Source organism: Drosophila guanche, unplaced genomic scaffold (assembly GCF_900245975.1).
Source record: "Drosophila guanche unplaced genomic scaffold, DGUA_6, whole genome shotgun sequence".
Classification (NCBI taxonomy): domain Eukaryota; kingdom Metazoa; phylum Arthropoda; class Insecta; order Diptera; family Drosophilidae; genus Drosophila; species Drosophila guanche.
Window position 1 is genome coordinate 773,069 of NW_022995749.1, and position 20,010 is coordinate 793,078.

At 45.0% G+C, this 20,010-nt stretch overlaps 2 protein-coding genes across 3 annotated transcripts in view; both read right to left on the reverse strand.

Annotated features, from left to right (window-relative positions):
* LOC117585704 (tolloid-like protein 1) overlaps window positions 1-20,010 on the reverse strand; it is a 39,781-nt gene that overhangs the window by 14,609 nt on the left and 5,162 nt on the right. For both annotated transcript variants that reach the window (XM_034275331.1, XM_034275332.1), the window contains exons 3-4: window positions 15,576-15,638; window positions 11,357-12,166 (exon numbers count right to left, since the gene is read on the reverse strand). In XM_034275331.1, the coding sequence (XP_034131222.1) occupies window positions 11,357-12,158 (802 nt within the window). In that variant the 5' untranslated portion in view covers window positions 12,159-12,166; window positions 15,576-15,638. The remainder of the gene's footprint in view (window positions 1-11,356; window positions 12,167-15,575; window positions 15,639-20,010) is intronic.
* Window positions 1,722-9,298, reverse strand: LOC117585714. Its single transcript, XM_034275352.1, has 2 exons — window positions 8,922-9,298; window positions 1,722-2,358 (listed from the first exon to the last, which is right to left on the reverse strand). The coding sequence occupies exon 2, from the start codon at window positions 2,252-2,254 to the stop codon at window positions 2,144-2,146; it is 111 nt and encodes a 36-aa protein (XP_034131243.1). The 5' UTR covers window positions 2,255-2,358; window positions 8,922-9,298; the 3' UTR covers window positions 1,722-2,143.

Genomic DNA, 20,010 nt, shown 5'->3' on the forward strand with positions numbered 1-20,010 from the left:
GCGAATTCAAATTGCAAATTGTGAAAGAAGACATTTCCAGTAGCGGAGGCAGTATTCCAGTCATAAAACGTGACATGTGCCATCAAGCCATTGACTACTGTGCCCATAAATACGTGTTTCGGATTCCCCCAGCACAAAAAGGTAGCAAAAGCTCAAAAGGAAGCGTAATTTGCATATGGCTTTGGGTGTGGGTGTGGGTCTGTTGGGTATGTGCACACACACACAGCAATGTATATGTGTACCCCAGAATCAAGTAGGTAAAGGTAAAGGCAAAGCCGCAGCAAACTTGGCCTAATCTGCATAATAATAAACCACACAAACATAAAAACTGGAGCACCTCCTCTTAACCCGACATGAGAGTGAAAAACATTTCTACCCACACGTGTGTGGGTGTGGGTGTTCCCCGTTTTGCCTCGCTTAATATTGTGTAAATTGAATTTCCATCACTTTATGATTACTTGATGCGAACTCGGATGGAAATACATTTCAAGTTGACTTTTGCTGGAAAGCATAAAATTACCCAGGCAAAGGCCCCCGGGCAGGGATCTCGGGTGGCCTTCCGACTGCACCCAAAGTTGTCGGGCAGCAGCATATCAATTCTAATCAAATTGACAGCCGTCTGCACCAATAAAACTTTATTAGTAGTGGGAAATGTGCAGCTGTCGATACGGGGGAACATAGTCTTAGCTTGTCCCAGGATTCAGCTATGTGGGATGCAAGTGTGACAGAGGACTTGTAGCTGCTTTAAGCTCTGTGTTCTCGAGAGATTCACACAAGTGCAAACTTGAGTACTCAAATTGAACACCCATGTGTGTCCTTTTTTCTCCTCCACTTTTCAATGCATTTTTAAAGATTTAAATATTTCTTTGCTTACCTTACTGCTGCTGCACAGCTGTTTTGGGGATTGACAATTGGTAAATGCTGTTGACACTCGTATTTAATTGATAAGTTAATTAATGCAGCTCGCTCGTGTGTTGGTTGGTTTTTGTGTGTTTGTTGAGTTTGGCATTTAAATTAAGTGGAACTCCGGTTAAATTCGTATTGTTTACAGCGCGCGCGCACGTTTTGCATTAATTCCGTTAAATTGGCTTTCGAAATTTACATGATTGATTCAACAGCGATTTCCATTAGGGTTTATCGTATAGTTATAGTTGATAATATGTGCAGATGCTTAGATCTGCATGTAGCTTGTTGTACATCAAAGAGTTGGCTACTTCTAGGTAGACATATAATACACGTAAAACTTATCCAAAAGTTGTTTGATATATAAAATGCATATCTCCTCTATATAATTCATAACTTCTTTAGAGCCATTCCAATTCCCATTCCATTTTGCTGAGCCATTAACAAGTGCAATTGCTGACATCCATCCCAGTTTGATATGATCTTACATACAATTGAGCTCTTTGGTTGCTTTCTCTATTGTCGCTGCTCCACCTTTCGCTTTCATCAATTTTTTCGACATCGCTGGACAATAATCTTCGAATGTAAACTTATTTCACTTTCGTGTATGTAGGTATGTATATGTGTATGTATATACGTTGTATTCAACATCAATAAAACATCAATAAAAATCGGTATTTGTTAACAACACTTTTATAAAAAACGAACGCAACGTTACGACGGTTGGGTTACACACATAATCATAATTATATATATTTCAATATATATTATCTGTATATATAGTATGTACGTATTTATGTTTATACATATATCTATGGTATATATTTCTATCGTTTAGTTATCTTTATATATTTTGTGTGTTTATGTGTATAGTTATAGCTCTTGCTCGTATATACATTTATTTTACACACAGAAACATTTTACTATAACATGAGTCGGGGATAGAGTATTTAACGATGCGTGATCTTTTTTTGGTATTTTGGTTGATTTCTCGATTGATTTTTGCTTCACATATTCTAAAAATTTCACATCACAGCCAATGGATACTGACGATGGGACGCATTTCCTTCTCCTTCTCTTGCACCTCCTCTTGATCTCCTTCTGTTGCCATTTCCTGTTGCTCTGTTTTATCCGGATGATGATACTGATGACGATGCTAAATGGCGATGCTGATTGACTAACAATTGGGGGGCCTCTGTTATCCATCTGGGAAGTTGCCAGGTCCCAGCTGGAGCATGTCTCATTTGGGCTCCTCGATGGTCTGCCCAACCACAATGATGATCACAATGAACACCGCCAGCAGTACGAGAATGCAGCAGATGGCCACCGCCACCATTGCGCTGTTACTCATTCGAGTGCTCTTTAGTACACCCTGTTCAACCTCGAAATGGAATAGAGAAGAGCTAACTCACTCACTTGATGATGGCTGCACTGATTCGGTATGCAGTCACTGCGCTGTTTCGGAGAGAGAAAGATATTTGCATATTTCCAACGGCTGTCAGTGCAACTGGGAATGGAGTGCCTTGTCTGTGCACACAGTTGAGATTATCGGTCCATCCACTGGGCAATCACTTGTCATAAGTTGTTTCCCCGCATGTTCTATGGCTCCTGGCACTGACAAATACCCATCCATCCATCCAGCCATATCCCACAACCCATGAGAAACAAATTGCCTGCCATAAATTGAGAGGGCGGGCCATCAGACGCTTGACTGGGCATGAAATGCCTGGCTACCCAGAATGAATGCGGGAGAGAGCATCCTGACGGTCTGTGGACAGCCAAAAACTTGTCGCCTTTTTGCCCTTTTGTGCGTGTGTGAGTGGCCCACAAGTGGGAATTTGCCAAGCAAACAAACACACAAAAAATCACATCCAATATAAGCCCGACCCAAGTTTGAGGGTCGCTTCTTTTGTCTCTAATCTGGAGCACTGTGTGCCACTGACAGATGATTAATGTTGCCCCGTCCCGTGCTGCACTTCCTGTCAGCCAAAGCCAAATGCAATTCCCAGTATCGATGGCCAGACTGTATCCTGTCTAATGGCTTTAATGCCAATGCATTACACGGGACGACAGGGACAGCCTGGCCTACAGCACGTATACTTAATTATAAGCTGAGCCGGCTCGGGTCGGAGGGGGAAGAAATTCAATTACATCGAAACAAAACCTGACACAAGCCCTCGAAGTGATTTAATGAAAAAAAAAAGCTAAAAAGTAAAAAAATGAATTGAAAAGCAATAAACGAGGCTTCCCTTTTGCAGGTCGAATCTCTGAATACACTTTTAAATAATTGAAAATATTTATACTGGCATTTCAATGGCTTTTGATTGTAATTTGGAATACTTAGAGTATCAAAAAATACATAAGAAATGCATTGTTAAAAATTCAAAGCGCCCAAAACGTGGCTACTTTGCGCTTTGTAATAATTTACACAATTTTTCTCAAAAGATATCAATGTAAACTTTAAGGTTTCCACCGCTTTAAATGTTTATTTTTGCCTATATTCTTTTGTGGCATTAATTTTCTGTGGAATAAGCTCGAACTTCGCTGCATTCCTAATACCATTTTCCCTTGAATTTAATTTATATTTTGAGATCCTTATAAACCGCTTCCGTCCCGCTTCTGCTTCAAGCATCCATAACTGCAGAGACCCTTTCGAAGGGCTGATTTTTCAATCATCAATGTACGAGTAATATTTATTTTTTCTTTCATTTTTTTCCCGTGTTCTTTTAGTACAAGCGAAAATGGCTCTGGGCGCTGACATTTCGCCAAAGCAGGAACCCAGCCCGACAAGCAATAACAACACTAACAGCTTTTGCTACAGAAGTTTTGATAAGTTTTCGCAATGCCAAATGGAAGGTGAACGGAATTGAATGAATGTATGTACTCGTTAAAACTAATGCAGCCCCTACAGGGACCGATAGCAGAACAAATTCAATTCACTTCAGTGGGAAAAAGCCCCGACTAGACCTTTAATATAAAGTTAAGGCGAAAGTTCGGCCCTAAGCCTGGCGGGGGCTTATTATTTATGTACTCGGCGACCACTTGCGGTGCGTGTGATGTCCAGAGGTTGGGCCTCTGACCCGCCTATTAGCAGACTTTTAATTATGCCTCTCACGCAAAATAATTTGCCTTCTCTGGGTCCGGGTCGTGGACTCGTCATTTGCAGGCCCGTCAATGTTTGTGGCAGTTTCTATATTTTCCCTTCGTTCGTTTGATTTCTGTGCTGGGTCTTTGGTGACTTTTAAGGGCTGGGCTATTTAAATGTATATATTTTCGTATTTATTTGTGCTCATTTGTCGTCTGGTCTGCCCCAGGAAGTAACTGCCATAAATAAGGCTGCCGCTGCTAAATGACTTTCGTACCTTTCGTGCCCTGTCATGGCCCAATTGACCATTTCTTTGTGCTGCTGCGCTGTCCCTTTGAATTGGTCAATTAATATTAATGAAATGCCTTCTTTCCGCCAACCCATAAAAGCCCAGCCACCAACACCACAGTGAATACATCTCCTGCCTTCCTGTCTGGTTTTTATCCACGTACGTGTGTGCATAATTTCCACAAATTTACTTAAAAATTTACCTCCGGTGAGGTCAGGACTTGCCTTTTTTGTCGATTTAAGTTGTAATAAGTCAATTTATCAGCTTATTTTTAGCTTACACTTTTAAGCCCCGGGCTGTATCAATCAATCAAATTATGTTTGCCGAGGAGCAGGCGTTAAATGAAATGAAAGTGCAGCAACTGGCACAGCAAACTCAACCGGCAGCACCACGTGTCGTATGGGCAATGTGTGGCCAAAACGCTTCTGCTTTATGGCTGGCGATAAAAGGCCGCAAAGATATTTTATATTTGTTTATTGTCTGTGTGTCGGTTAGTCTGTCAGGCAGGCTGGCAGTACACTTTGAAAGATTTACCACACATTGCACACTGTCAGTCCTGAGAGTCTTTGAGTCTTAATTAAATTAGCAGGCGCCGAGCCACAAAACACAGACACACAGACAGCCGCAGATAGAGACAGAGACAAAGGCATGATGACAGACGGGATACCAGAACTCCCACCCAAAATGCCAGCACAAAGGAAACATCATGTCATATAAGAGCGAGAGTAAGAGTGTGTGTGAGCCTATTGGCGGTCTCTGTCTCTGCTTCTGCCTCTGCCTCTGCCCCTGTCTATTGTGGAATAAAATACATTTTTGCAATTTCGAAAGTTTTATGCGCACATTTGCGAAATTTGTTTATGCTGTCGAAAAAAAGAATACTTGGGCGTGGATAAGCGTAGGAATAAAACAAGAACAAATGGGCCATGACGCAAGGAGCGAGAGGCAAGGCATGCACGGGCCTCCCCAGGGGCAGATGGGTACATGGACCACATGGGATACATGGCAAAAAGGGTTTGGTTTGAGGCTGTCTATGGCTGGGTATAGGTTAGAGGTTAGTCAAATGGCACCCCAGAGTGCGTGGGCCAGTGACGTTGGCAACATTTCTGTGCCTGTTCCCACTCCCACTCCCACATGCCCGCTCGGTTCACGTGTGCGCTGAAACATAAATTTCAATTTTTTACAATCGCTCCCCCACAAAGAGCCGTTGAAGGGTTAACAGAAAACCTTTGGCAAAGTGAAAATTATGGAAAATTGCATTGGGCTGAAGTAAAAGCGTTCTTGCGAAATGAAAATTGCATGCAAAATTAAAGCAGAGGCAAAAAATCTTTTGTCAAGTTCAGCTGCAGGGATGGATGACCTTGGCAGACGCCACTGCAGGAGTCCTCTCCGCCCAAGTGCCGTTCAACGTTTGTAGTTGTGTGTATTCTGTGTGTTTTTGTGTGTTAAAACAATGACTGAAACGCTTGAACATTGCTTTAAGGTCTTGTCTGGCAATGTCAAAAGTCAAAAGTGCATTAAAATAATTGCACTTGTTTAAGCCAAAAACTGCCAGCGAGCTGCCTGGCGAATGTTCCTGATTTATAAAATACACTCACACACATATACACCTCTCTTTTGGCTCTTTTGCTCGGTGTGTATCTATGTGAGGCCCCCATTTCCGCCTTCAACTACACTTAAACTTGATTTCTGTAGTAGGTACAGCTTTTGTCTTAGTTCTTTCTCAGGACAAGCGTCTCAGGCTCATTGTGGCCCCACATGAATGAAAAGATTTATGTGTGTGTAAGTCAACCTCGAGACGCTAGTCCCTTAGCCTTGTCGTGGCCCACTTGCTCGAGCGTCCCCCAGCTTGTTGCATGTTTCACGTTTCACTTTTATGTGGGATATGTTTTTAAAGATATTTTCGCTCTACAAAAGACATTTTTTAATATGCCCATGGAACGTGCAACAAAGATTAATGAAATTCCTTTACTGGGAAAATGAAATCATCTCGCAAACATCTGACAAAACAAGTCAAAATTTAAGAGAAAAACAAAACAAAAATCAGAGAGAAGAACAACATTTTTCCCAGAACTATGAATGGGAAATTCCAATTGAGTTTTGTTTGCCATTTGCATTTGCCATTTGCTGGGCACACCTGACGCCACTCCCCGTTTCAGCCTTGTTTATTTATAAATTCGATTGGCAATGTGTATTTGGAGGATGCCCGCCACCTCATCGTTCTTTATGGGTTATCTGCGGTTTGTTTATCTGTCTGGCCTAATTATCATTCTGTATCATTCACGGCTAATGGCTCGGAATGCTTTTCCCGCCTCCCACTCATTAAGAGTTCGGTTTGTGATTTTTATTGAAATCGGCGTAGTTTCCGCTCCCTTGGCGCATAAAATCATAATCAAGTAAGGGAAAGTTTTGCCCCTGTCCCGATTGATTAGCCGTTTGATGGACCGGGCGACAGCTGAGGGGAAATGAGTTCAAGCTTGGGCGCTAATTGATTGACTGTACAGAGTTTCTTGGGCTTGAAAGTTGAGACGAGTTTTCCATCACAATTTCCCTGCCCTGCACCTTGTAGAATTTTGATATTAAAGCCACTTAATGCAGGTGGCACATCAAAGGGCGGCACTCTTTATTTTTAATCAGCAAACTCATTAGCAGCATCTCAACGTTAACTAAATATAAATTAAAGAAGAGGCCATCCGCAGCTTACATCCTTCCGAAGCCCGCTACCCTGCTGCTGCCACTGCCATTGCCACTGCTGCTGCTGCTGCTGCGTGAAAAGTTTTCACTTGGCAGCCGTCAAGTTGATGTAATAAAAAAGTTGCAGCATTTTTCTAACAATATTTCTCATATCACATGACATGGACACGCGGCGACTGGGGAAAGCCTTCGAAAACAACAAGGACCGTGTGCACCGGGCGCTGCTAATTAGTTTCGAGTTTTGGATTTAAAAAACCCCCTCGCAAATGTTGCTCATACGCAAGGATGGGCTTCATGCAGCAGCAATTTGAATAGAGTACAATGAAAACTAGCAAAACGGAAAGAAATCTTTGTGCAAATGCCAGAAAAATAACACAAAGAGAAATAAATAAATATTTTCAACGGATCCCACACATCACACCATGCCCGCCCCCCAGTTGGTTGTTCATTGGAGGATGGATTCGAAAAAGGAAAACCGCTCAAAGCCGACGGGAAAACCATGTGAGTAGCGCGGAAGGTCGCCTCGAGATGAAGGCTCATTATAAAATACTAAAAAAAATAGTAAAAAAAAAAGAGAAAACCATTGAGATGTACCGAGACCTGGTCCTGGTTCTGCTTTTGAGGTAACCCAAAAGGAAATTTTAATGATGCATATAAAAAACCCGGCGACGGCAAATGAATAAATAATTTATGCGTAAAGGTCCTAAACAGACGAGTGAGTGGCTGCCACATTATTTGGCAAAGTTTACTCCTCGTTTTTTGAGCACACTTTCCACACGTATCACATTTTATCTCTCTATTACCTGATGGCAGTGCTGGGCCTTGATTTAGTGTCCCTCAAAAAGCAAGGGTTGGGTTCCCTTCCCCCAGTGACTGGTTGTGTGTTTACTCATGGACTCCCCTATCTATTCAGTTCTGTTTGCTTATCACCTGGTGGCAAGCTGGCAACCGATTTCTACTGCTGCCCCACTATTTGCCCAGAACGGGGCACATTTCAATATTTTAGAGATTTGCCGCATGCCACGTTAGCTGCATGCAAATTGCAGGAGTCGAAAAGACTTTTGTATCCCTTTGCTATACTGTGTCCCTGTGGGGCTTAAGCCTTCTTTGCACAGCTCTCACACGCATTCGATTAGTCTTGAGCTGGGAGTCTTAGCATGAACTGCCATGAATCGATGGGTGGGACGGTATGTCCTTGAGGCCAAAGGGCGACCGTTGTCAAAGTTGTCAGCCATCAGGGACAGGCGTTGCAATCTAGTCTCGGTCCCAACGGACGGAAATTGAAAGTCTCCAAAGACATTGACTCCAATTAGGACGTAGATACATCATAACTTCCATCACAATTCTCGCTTTTCTCTCATGTATTTTTGCATTCAATATTTATTGCGTGCGTGAATGTATCTATCGTTTGTTGCAGCTAACCGAACAATGACTGAGTTGTACATAAGTCCCTTAACAATTGCCTTCATCGAAATCGTTTTGTGGCCTTTCAATGCACAGATTTCCATTCTCTGTTGTCCTGGGAAAATCAGTAAACTCAGTCCAGGGTTACAATGTGTGTATACAGATGCATGTGTAGAAGTACTTTTATCTGTCATTCACTTATTCAATGTAACTCGTAAGCGGAGACTGCTATTAGTCTGGGATTAACCTACTGAGGAGTCAATAGTGACCGGCAGAAGCTGCCCAGAACCTCTGATGGCTTATGGAATTCGCAATTTAAGTACGTTTTTCTGACAATCAGTGATTCAACTATTTTCTGAGATTTCTTCTTTGGGTTGAGTGCAGTTAGGTGGCTAATTCCCTAGTATTATTCTGAAATTGTTCAACAATTTATTTCGAGCAAAAAAACCATCAAAAACCCCACAACTCAAGTGTGCACCACACAGACAAGGCAATCCAAAAACGAATTCATAACTAAATGCATTCTCAAGTTCCATTTTGAATATTTACGTTTGCGAGTTAAAAGCTTTCCAAAAATTGATTTGAAGTTCACTTTTGTCTTTTGAGTTTTAGGCAGCCGCAGCACACGTCGATGATCCCCGCTGGATCCTGCACACCGTAACGGATGGGGTTTAAATCAACATAAATATGCAAACAAAAAGCACCAAAGTGGGCAAGCGATAAAGCGCGAAACGGATAACTGTAATCAGTGTGTGGCAGAAGAAGAAACGAGCGGAGAAGAGCGCGCGCGATTCTTGGACTCTGGAGTCTGTCACACGATGCGATTAATGTCGTCGTCGAGCTGCTGGCTGGCTGGCTGGCTGGCTGGATGGCTGCTGCTGGTCTCCTGTAACTATAACTGTAGCTGAACAGTGTTTATGGCACGGCCGACAGAAATCGACTGAGCCGTTTCGGCTGCTGCCACGGCATTTAAAAGCACTCAACGAACGAACGAGAGCCGAAGAGAGCGGAGGCGGAGGACACTCCTCCTCACTGATGACAAGAAAAGCTTTTCGTTTGGCCACATTTGAATCTGTAGACGGTTGGTCGCGGCAGTCAGTCCCCACCAATATAACTTGAATAAATCAAATTGAATTTATGATTTCATTTCGTGCTTAGCTGTCCCCTTACACCCCCCACACATTCACAGCCCCAGCCACATTCACATCTAAATCCAAATCCTGCAGAGCTGTCGTCTCGGTCTGTGTCTGAGGCCTGGCGAGGGTGCTTAAAGGTTGTGTGCCTCGAGATTTCATTTTCGTTTGAGGTGCTGCGGCTCAATGAGTCGTTGATTTTGTTTGTTCGAGTGGCCAGAGAGGGGTTCTGCTCTCTGCTTTAATGGCTCCACTTGACACCTTCGTGGCAAGTGGCAGGTGGCAGCTGCCAGCTGCTGCCCCAAAATCTGACAGGTGAGACTCTTGTTTGACTTTGACTTCCGCTCATTATGCCGCTGAGCATTTCTTTGGCTCCTTTTTTGTGTGTGTGGATAATTGCTGAGTCAAGGAGTCGCCAAGGCCGATGCACCCCTCTCCCTGCCACTCCCAGTTCCTGTCTGGTTCTGCGGGCTAAATTTAAATTGGCTGCAAAGTTGCGTCGCTTCATTTTCGATCTCATTTAATTTGCCAAAATCTCATTAGACGAAAGCAGACAAGGACAACGACTACAGCATCGACGTCTTGTAAGATAAATGTGAATGTTCTTCGTTGCTGTTTTGTTGTTGCCTTTCCTTTGGGTGGGCCGCTGCTGGTTTGACCTGTGCCCGAGGCCGCCTGGCCTGTTCTTTGACTTTCTTTTTTTTGTTCATTCTTTGCCCCCGCGCCATTATTGGCGGTTGTGGGCGCCAAGTCAGCGATTTATTTGAGCCAAACAAAAGGCGTGTAACCCAGCAAACATTTGCTAAACAACTTTAGCAGTGATAAGCGCAGGAGAGCGGCTTCCGCTTAGCCAAAATGATAAGATGGCCGCCCAATGCGCAGACGCGAGCTTTCAGAGAGAGTGAGAGAGCAGAGAGTGCGAGAGCTTACTTGTCTAAAACTGATAAGAAGGAAAGCAGAAGCTAAGGAAGTCCTGGTGCCTGCATCTGTGGCACGGCAGCGGCTGTTTCAATTGTCTTTAATCGTTGCTCAAATGCCGAAGATGATGAGGGGGAGAATGATGGGAGTTGGGTGTGGGATTGGAGGTTACATTTAACGAATTGTCATTGATTTCTTTTGAAATGTCTCGGCGTTTGTTTGCCTTTGCTTCTGCCACATTAGGCAGGGACTAGTCTTCCCGTGCCACTGATTGCTGCAGCTTTGGTTATCCCGTGGAATTTAATCTTGCCAGTACCACTGGCACAGCTTCTCTTAAATAATTATGTTACTTCACATTTAATTAATAGGTTTGCAGCATTAACAAAAGCCAGCCGCCAAAAGGGTCCTCCGCGGGTCTGTGGCCAGCAATTAAGGCAGGGTCTGCTGCCTGCCACATTGTCTTCAAGCCAAACCCCAAAACGCAGCTTGACCCAAAGTTTTTGAAATAATTTTGCTGTTGTTCGTTTGGCCTTTAGGAATGAGCGACAAATAACGAATAACGAAACGATGAAAAAAGTGTCACACAAAAAGATTGAAAAGGAGTCAGCCCCCGGCGGGGCAGGGCAGGATCCTTTCCTTCCTGCCGGCAACGCACACACATTTGTAGGTCGTTACATTTTTTTGTTGTGTACGCCTTTAGCCTTTGGCAGTCGATGGATATATTTTCCATTGAATTCCGTTCGGTACATAAATAATGAGCTCTGTTGTTTGGCCAGAGATTCCGTTCAAAATCATTTATTTACCATGAAAAAAACTCTCTACAGTGGACACACTCTCACTCTCTGGTAAGTCTCGGCAAGAGCGGAGAGAGTGAGTTGACAGTGACATTGTCTCAATTAGTGGCCAAAGGATAGAAGTGGATAAAGCACTTACCTGCATAGAACAAGGGCAGCAGATTGAAGATGATAACAAGCGGAAATATAGAGCGTGCAAACTTCTGCACATCCATGAAGATGCTGACCGGACTGGCGGACTGAGGAGTGTGAGTGTCCGCCGTGCCAGTGCTGGTGTTCCCGGGCCCATCTTGAGGGGGCTTTCGTTGTGGTTTCGTAGAGTCTTGGCTGGCATTGGAAGATAAGCGTGATAGGCGAGGGCTTGTCGTGTTGCTGCTGAGGCCAGTCTGCTTAGAGATCCCTGTAGAGGCGGCCACAGCAGCCAGAGCCAGGCATGGCATGGCAGCAGCAGGAGCGGCAGCAGCAGTAGGAGCAGTGGCAGTGGCAGTGCAGCCTGCCAGAGGATATGGCTGTCCTTGGCAGCTTCCAGCTGTGGACAGCATTCCGTGATTGTGGCTGGCAGCGATCTCAGGTGTGGTCCATTGCCAGGCTGTTGCACCTTTATGACTTTTCCACGTTCGTGCATCATCTGTTGCAGCTCCCCCGACCTCCTCTGCTCCTCTGCCTGCTGATGTTGCCCCGAGTGTTGGCTGGCATAATGTTGCTGTTTCTGTTGATGTTGCCGATGCTGCCTCCGGTTCTCTTTGTGTTTGTGTGTGGCATAAAAAGAATTCGCTTTGAAATTGCTTCCGTTTGCTGTTGCAGTTGTTTGTGTGCTGTTGCTGTTGTTGCCGCTGCTGCAGTGTTTGTTGTAAGAGTTGTCGTGTCGTTGTTGTTGTTGTTGTTGTTGAAGAAATTGTTGTTGGTGTGTTATAGAAATGTCGTATCTGTGCTGAGGCCATGTTGTGCCCTGAAATGGAATTACAAGCGAGAAATAAACCATTAGAGATGCTCGCTAAGAACTAAGGACAGTTGTCCGTAGTTCACTTTTGATAATCCCAAACGCTTTGATTATCGATTCCTTGTGCAAAATGGACAGGCTTAAAGAGACAGAGATAGGGGGAGTGCCTGATGGATAGCAGCAACAACAAAGAACTTTTTGGGTTTCTTCTTTTTTTTAATCAATTTCCACTGGCACGCCCCAAAACCGGGCAATCCTTTCGCTCCATTCCGCCCAAGGGGTTCTCCAATGAAGGTCCTTGCTTCCTATTTGTTTGCCATCCCTATGCGAGTTTTATTTACTTTTAAACTGGGCTTACGCCGCTGTGCTGCGAAATTGAAAAATCAACTGGACAGACATCATCATCATCAGCAATACCATTAAAGGTTTTCGAACTACGGAATTTGTGGAAGCTTTTTGCTACTTTTTCATTGAACCATTTTATGGTTAATATTAAGTAAACGAATATTATGGCAGAGCTCCTGCTTTATGGCACATTTGCAGGAGCTTTTGCTGGTGGACAGTTAAAGCTGTAAAGCAGTTCAAAGCTTTGCTAGAATGTAATATTACACAAGCTTTTCGATGGCAATGTAAATGCAAAGCTTCGGATGTTAATTTACACAAAGCTAAAAGCTTTTGTGGATGGCAAGTAAACACAGAAGGAGCCACACTCTCCACATGGAAATGTAAAAGGGCAACGTGAAAGAAATCTAGCAAAATGTCGTAATAAAAATATGAAAACTCTGCTGAGGAAATTCTTCAGTAGAATTAGAATTACCCCACCTGACTACGCTTCTGCTCCGTGCATGCCATTGCTCATTTGCAAGCCATAAATAAATGCGAAATAATCATAAATAATGTGAGCCAGAACACTAGTTAAACCCTCGACAAATGCCACGCCCAGTGGGTCAGGCTGGGCATTTATCAACATTCTCTTGCCTCCACCCACTCGAAATGTTTTTGGCAAGTCCAACTCGTGCCTCTGATGTGTGTGTGTGTGTGTGTGTGTGTGTGTGTGTGTGGCAGGAGGATATTCTAGTGATTACAGACGTTGATAATAAAGTAAAAATTGCAACAATGAGCGCATAGACATCATGTCCAAGGCAGTCACCAGCGTAAGCAACAACGCCCACACGTAGCACAGGGCCATAAAAGGCTCGTAATCAACGTGAAACTGCGAAACGCACACACGCATCCACTACACATCCTTCCCTGCCTGCTCCTTGATGGCAGGAGAGTGTCCTGTGCCGGACACTACTCTTGTTAGCTGCTAGCTGCTGTGGCCTGGCCATTTTGGCAAACGAAAATTGTCTGCAATGCTGCACTAATGTCATCAGGGCGTATGCGTAACTATGTAGGTGAGTCGAGTGTCGAGTGGGTTCAAGGCAGTCCAGCAGTTGGGGCTTGGGGCTTTGGTTTTTGGCTTGGGGCTGAGCTGAGTGGTGTTTTCTGTTACGTTTCAGCTGTATCCATTAATTCTGGGCAGCTGGCAAAAAGGATGTGTGCTGCTCGCATGTGTGTTTGTGTGTGTGTGTATCCTGCTGAATAATTAAAGGAGCTGCCATGCCATGCCGTGCTAAAACTTCGCCGTATCCTGCCCGTGTAGTGGCCCCTGCAGTGTCCCTGTTCTGTCCTGCTTTTGATGTGGCCGCCACATAATTGGAAAATATTTGCTGCACTTCTGCACAGCAACGAGAGAGACACACATGCAATTATGAAATTCCAACTGCAGTAACAGACAGCGAGAAAAAATAGAGGAAAGGAGGCACAAATGTGGGGAGAGGCGAGTGGAAATGCGGTCCATGAATTGCAATTTGTTGCTGGCTAATGTTTATTCAAATGTTTTCTCGTTTTTATTACACCTGCAATTGTTGTTTTTATTTTTGTTGCTGTTGTTGTTCTTGCTGCTGCTGTGGTTGACCTGTTTGGCCATTTCATTTGCTGTGTGCGGCCGTGGCAATTAGTTTGCTTCTGCTGGTAATACTTTGACCCCAGCTAATTGTGCGTTTGCCCCAGCATTTTAATGAGTGCAACTTGAAAAGTCCTCCCCTTGCACTGCGGTTGCTGCAGCTGCCTGCTGCTGCCTTCTGTTGGGGCAGACAAACGCGGATAATGAGAAAATAATAAAGATGGGTGGGTGGGTACAAAAAAAATATTTCAAGCCAGCGAGAGAGCCAATTAGAAGACACTAAAGACAGGCAACCGCGTCAAAGGATGCACAAAGTGGAGCTGCCCTTTCAGTTTTGATGGATGGTTTCCGAGAATGTTTTTCCTGTCACTCTGGCAGCATCGAAATTGTAGTTTAATGCAGTCTCTGCACACACTCTAAAATGCTTATTAAACTCTTAGCAAAGGGTACAGGAAAGAGCAAGCAAAAATCAAAACAAAAAAGGCTGCCTGCAACAAATGGGTCGGGCTTGTTGCCAACTGCAGTGGGGCCGCCATCATTTTCAGTTGCACCAAAAAAAGAGCGAAACAGGAAGAAAGGAAAATAGATAGCGCACTCCACATTCACACTTTACTTCCACGCCGAGAGTTGTGGCATAAATTTAGACAACCAAAGGGCAGAGCTTGGTGTCTCTTCCCTTGCTGCAGATGCTGCAAGTTGTATCTGCATCTGTGCTGTATGCTTCAGCACTGCCATTTGATGTGCCGCAAAATGGCAGCAAAATACTTTTCAAAATGTCTGATTAACATTCTGTTGGAGCAATGCTATTAAGGTTCTTTAGTTATGACAACAAACAACCAAAAGGCTGGCATAAATTTCTAACTCTCTCTCTCTCTCGCTCTGTGTCAGCTCGTTATGGAATGCGTTTGCCTGGGTCGCCCGTTTGTGGCAAGCAACGATGCCAGAACCAAAGAACCTCATCATCGTCATCATCATACTCATCGTGTTGCAGCAGCAGCTGCAGACCCATGGAAATTAGCGACAGAACCAGCCAGAAAAGCCTTGTGCAACGACAGTGACGTTGCCACCAGCCACACAGTGCCACACAGTGACAAATTGCAATTTAAATTTGGCTTTTGTTGACGCACCGAGCTTCAAGTGTCGCTTGTGTGTGTGTGTGGTGTACTCATTATGAGTCACAATTATTTGTAGTTTTTAATTAGAAAACTTGGCATGTCTGCCTGCTCTCTCTCTCTCTCTCTCTCTGTGGCTTCTCTGTTGTGTCCTGCACTTCAGTTCACTTCAAAAACATCAAAATACTTTCATGAATATGCAATACGTTTTGTTAACAGGCGACGCATGGGTGATGCACAATTTATGTACATGTTTATGATGTGTCTCGGTCTCGCCCCCAAGTTGCATTTCGAATTAATCAACAGAAAACTCCACCCAATGAGGATGTGCACTTTAGTTGGTTGCAAAATCACTCACCATATCGTCTGCATTTAGAGCGTTAGGGTACAACACGTCCTAATCACGGAATCCTTTCAGTTTCTGCAAGTAAACAAAAAAACAAGTGTTAAGATCTTGTTAGAGTTGAGTTTTTGGTGATGTTGCATTTTGGCTATTGTCTCTGATTTGCATAGCAGCAGCTCACAGCTCACAGCTCGCAACTAACAGCTGGAAGCACTTAAGTCAAAGTTGCGAACAAAAACATTTGCAAACTGCAACGTTAATGCGACTTTTGTGGAAAGTTCGAAAAGTTTCTGGCAGGGCGCGGGCGTGTCAAAAAGAGATGGCAAACGAGCGGGAGGGGGTACAACTTTCCGAGCAAATCAATTCCAGAGCAAACTAAATGAAACAACGACAAGCGAAAGCAAGCTGCCAAATACTCGTAGATAAAAATGCCAACCACACATGCCACAAGAGCGTGGAGGAGGCAAGACACGGACACGGACACGACACGACAGGGGGGCCGACTGGGAAGCCGCAAACAAATTGTAAAAATGTTTCTTTGCCAGCGAAATAGCGGAAAAGCGGAAAAGCGGGAAAGCATTGCTGCCATTGGCAGCGTCTTGTGTCTCGAGCAAAGCGAGTCCCAGAGCAATTTATCATCTCTATGTTTAAAATTTATTACATTTATTGTATGTTGTTGTGCGCCTCCGTTTTTTTTCTGCTGCTGCCACTGTTTACTTTTAACTGTTTTTCCTTTGCCTTTCCTATCTATGCCCCATGTCTGGTGGGTGATGGGTGGTGATGGGTGGCGGCCCTCCAACAATTCCCAGGCAACACTTTAAGGGCCCAGTCGAGTGGATAAAGTGGTGAAGGCAAAGACGGAGGCGGACAGGCGGCAAAGAGTTCTCAGCCGCTGCTGCTGTCAGTTGAGTTATAGCGCTCGACTTGCCTTGACTCGACTCAGTGCCGGGCTCTTGTAATTGAATTTATCGCTGTAGCAATATTCATCAACGTCAGGAGCCGAAGGCACTAGCTCTAGCCTGCCTCAGCTGCTGTCGAACAAATGCCGAGCGATCCAATTGAAGTGTCAAAGATTATGAATCCCCATTTTGCAGTTGCGCATACGCAGTGTAGCCATCTTTTGGTTAAACAAAAGGCAGGTCCAATTCAATGCCGGACCTCTAGCCGCCCTCACCGCACTGACAGCGTTGCCAAATTGCTTTCGATATCAATTTCCTGGCACAAGCAGCAGCAGCAGCAGCAGCTTTCCGTTGCCCCGTTGCCAGAAGCTGTGGCCGCAGCTGCAACCAAATCCGATTAGAATGCATTGCCCCAGCCAGTGCCCCTGCATTCCCCCCTGTGTGCACGCCAAAATCAAATTGTTTACGATACTGGCTGTTGTTTTGGGGCAAAGCAAACGCAAACACAAACAGAAATAGAAACACAAGCAGCAGGCACAGAGCACACCCACAAAAAAAGGGTTTTGCATTGCCAAAATCAATGGTGCGGCAGCAGCCGTCGGAAGTGCAGGAAGAGAGCTAACGGAGCTGCAATTGCCATGGAATAGTCATGATGGAGTTGACTGTACATGAAATATGCAGATGCTGCAGCAGACCATCCGATCCGAGTCAAGTTCGATGCAACCGCAGGGCCATGAGATTACTCCGAACGTAGCCATGGAAGCTAATGAAATCCATGCCAAGACAGCAAATTGAATCAGCCTGCTGCGGACAGCAGCCCGGGGGGAAGGACTTTGCAAACATTTAACAAATCGCATTCAATGCAGTTGGAAAAGTTTGACCACACACACACACACACGTGGCATGTGGCAGCTGGGGGGAAAGTGTGGAGAGAGCCGTTCTGCCGCACAAAGGGAAAACCTTTCAATGCGAACTTTAATTAATCGAAATTAAATCTGATGGCTGCATAATGGATAATGGTTTCTATGGTTTAAGCTGAATGCTGACTTAATTGTCTGCCCACTGCAAGGGTTGAGTGGCGCAGGATGAAACCGAATACAATTTTTGGCAACTGACTGCAAAATGTAAATCAAATTGAAAAGCCAAAACGCATGCATAAGCGAAGGATGTATGGCATATGGATTGCAGCTGTCAGTGGCAGATTGCCATGACACACACGGAGACACATTGCATGTGGCATGTGGCAACTGGCCGATGATGAATGAATCCTTAATGAGCGATATTAAGCTGCGTCACTTGCATTAAGTTTCAATTTGTGATGCTCTGTCGATGATGCGAGGGGCAACGCCTCTGTCCAGCCTCCTCGGTCAGCTGTCGAAGCATGTGACAGGCAGACAGATAAGCAATTGAAAAGGAAACGGAAGCCCCTCGAAGACGAGTGCGTGGGCCTGTGTGCGTATGTGTCCTTGACAGGCGGCATAATCAATTCCCATTTCGCCTGACACCACTCGACTGACGCCTTTGTGTTGCGCATTCGTGGAAATTACACTAAAAAAAGAAGAAATTCACTCTGCACTCTGCAGGCGTCGTCTGACAAAGGACGGAGTATGACGGGGGTGGTGGCTGCCAGGAGCCACGGCCCGAGTGGGATGTGATATATGTTTATGGCTACCGGCGCCGGGTTCCATGCAACATAAATTATCAAAGTGCAAGTTGCAAATTGCTTGGCCTTCAGCCTTCAGCCTGCGGCACGAAATGTGCACATAATTTCAAAATTTATTACGATCCTACGTGTCCGGGCGATATGAAAGGGAGCCAAGAGCCGTGCGACAACGCCCACGATGCTCTCTCCAAAAAGGAAGAGTTGACTTTTGAATGCAACACCCAAACCCAAACACGAACATCAAGTAAGTTGCAAGTACACTGAGGGAACTGCATGCAAGTACACTGAGAGAGAGCTTAAGGCAATTAATGACAATCATAAAAGTCTCCTTAAATCATATTATTATTGCTAAACTTCTGCTCTGTCCTAGCACTTCCTTTGGCAGTCCATTCAATGTCCACCTATCTGGAATACTATCTAATTTTTCCAAGCTTTCCTTTCACACAATTTATTGCAAATAATCTCCTGAAGCCTTCCTTCCTCTTATTGTTTTCTGCCAAAAATCCTTCCATTTAAGGTTAAGAATTTTGCTAATCTCCGCTTTGTCACTGATTACTCTGCAGATATGTCATGGATGTCCTGGATGTCATGGAGGCCTTGGTTTTGCCAGTGTAGCTGCTGCACCTTGGCTGCCTCTGTCGGATATCAGGTATCCCCGGCACGTTGGGGCCGTGTGTGTCACATGCAAATAAGGTAACACAAACACACACGGGCAAAGGCACTGGCGCGGGCACACTCGTTAGCCAGCTTAAGACAGCCCAACGCCTGCTCTGTGGCCATTGGTTTTGTGTCAACTTTTGAACGGGCCACGCCCTGCCGCCAGTGGGTGGACGCCCCCCTAGTTTGCCGCCGCTTAGTTCCCGTTCCTGTGCCTCGTTTCGATTTAATGCATCATTTCCCCGTATTTCAGATGCAGAATGCCACACAACCGCAGCCCCCCAGAGCACCCGGCCACGGCCAGCTGGATGGAGCATTTCTGAAAGGATCCACAGGAGCCGAGAGCAACCGCAGTCACCCATGTCCCTGTGTCCCATGCCGCATGGCCAACACGATGCCCAGCGGGCATCGCCCTCCATCCGCCCTCGAAAGAATGTTGTGCATTTGTGTTTGCCTTTGTGGCACTGCTCGGCATCGTCCTGGATCCCGCTGTGTCCTGCGCCAGCTAACAATCTTGTACTTTGGCGTCCCGGTTGAGTTTAACTATGGATGGTGTTGGATGTTCCTCCAGCTACTGCCAACTGCTGCTGCTGTCGTTGCTGTCAGAGTCATTTTGCCGTTTTGCTCGGTAATGTTACACGGCTTTTTATACTCCTTGGAGGCAACGACAACGGCACCGACAACGAAGGCAACGACAACAATAAAGCAGGTGAAGGATTCACATAAAAGTTGTAAAACTGATTTAGCCCCGGCCAGGACACACTCAAACACAGGCGCACGGGATAGAGGGACTAGAGGAATGATATTAAAAATCAAATCAAATTTCAGCTCAACGTGATAAGAGGAGACGGCAGACCAGACCTGACCTGACCTGACCTGGATCATCTATCCTAACTGGCTGAAACTTACTTTAATCCTGGGGCAGCCCTTCCCTTTCGTACTCCGTTGATGATTAGAGGCAGTTTACACAAGTTTCTGTAAATCAATCTCCTGCCGGCACTTGGATCGATGCACTGCCATCAAATTACTATTTTTCGGGGCCGCGCAAACATTGGATTCGCTCTGCTCTTGTGCCAACTAACAAAATCTATGTGCTGGCAATTCAATGAGCTGGAGACAGGCCCAAGCCCTCCGGCTGTTTGGCAGGCTGAGCTGAGCTGAGCTGCATTTCATATCAGTTGATTAGTGTTTGGATGGAACGAGTGGGGTGTGGGCTGCTCTAACAATGGGA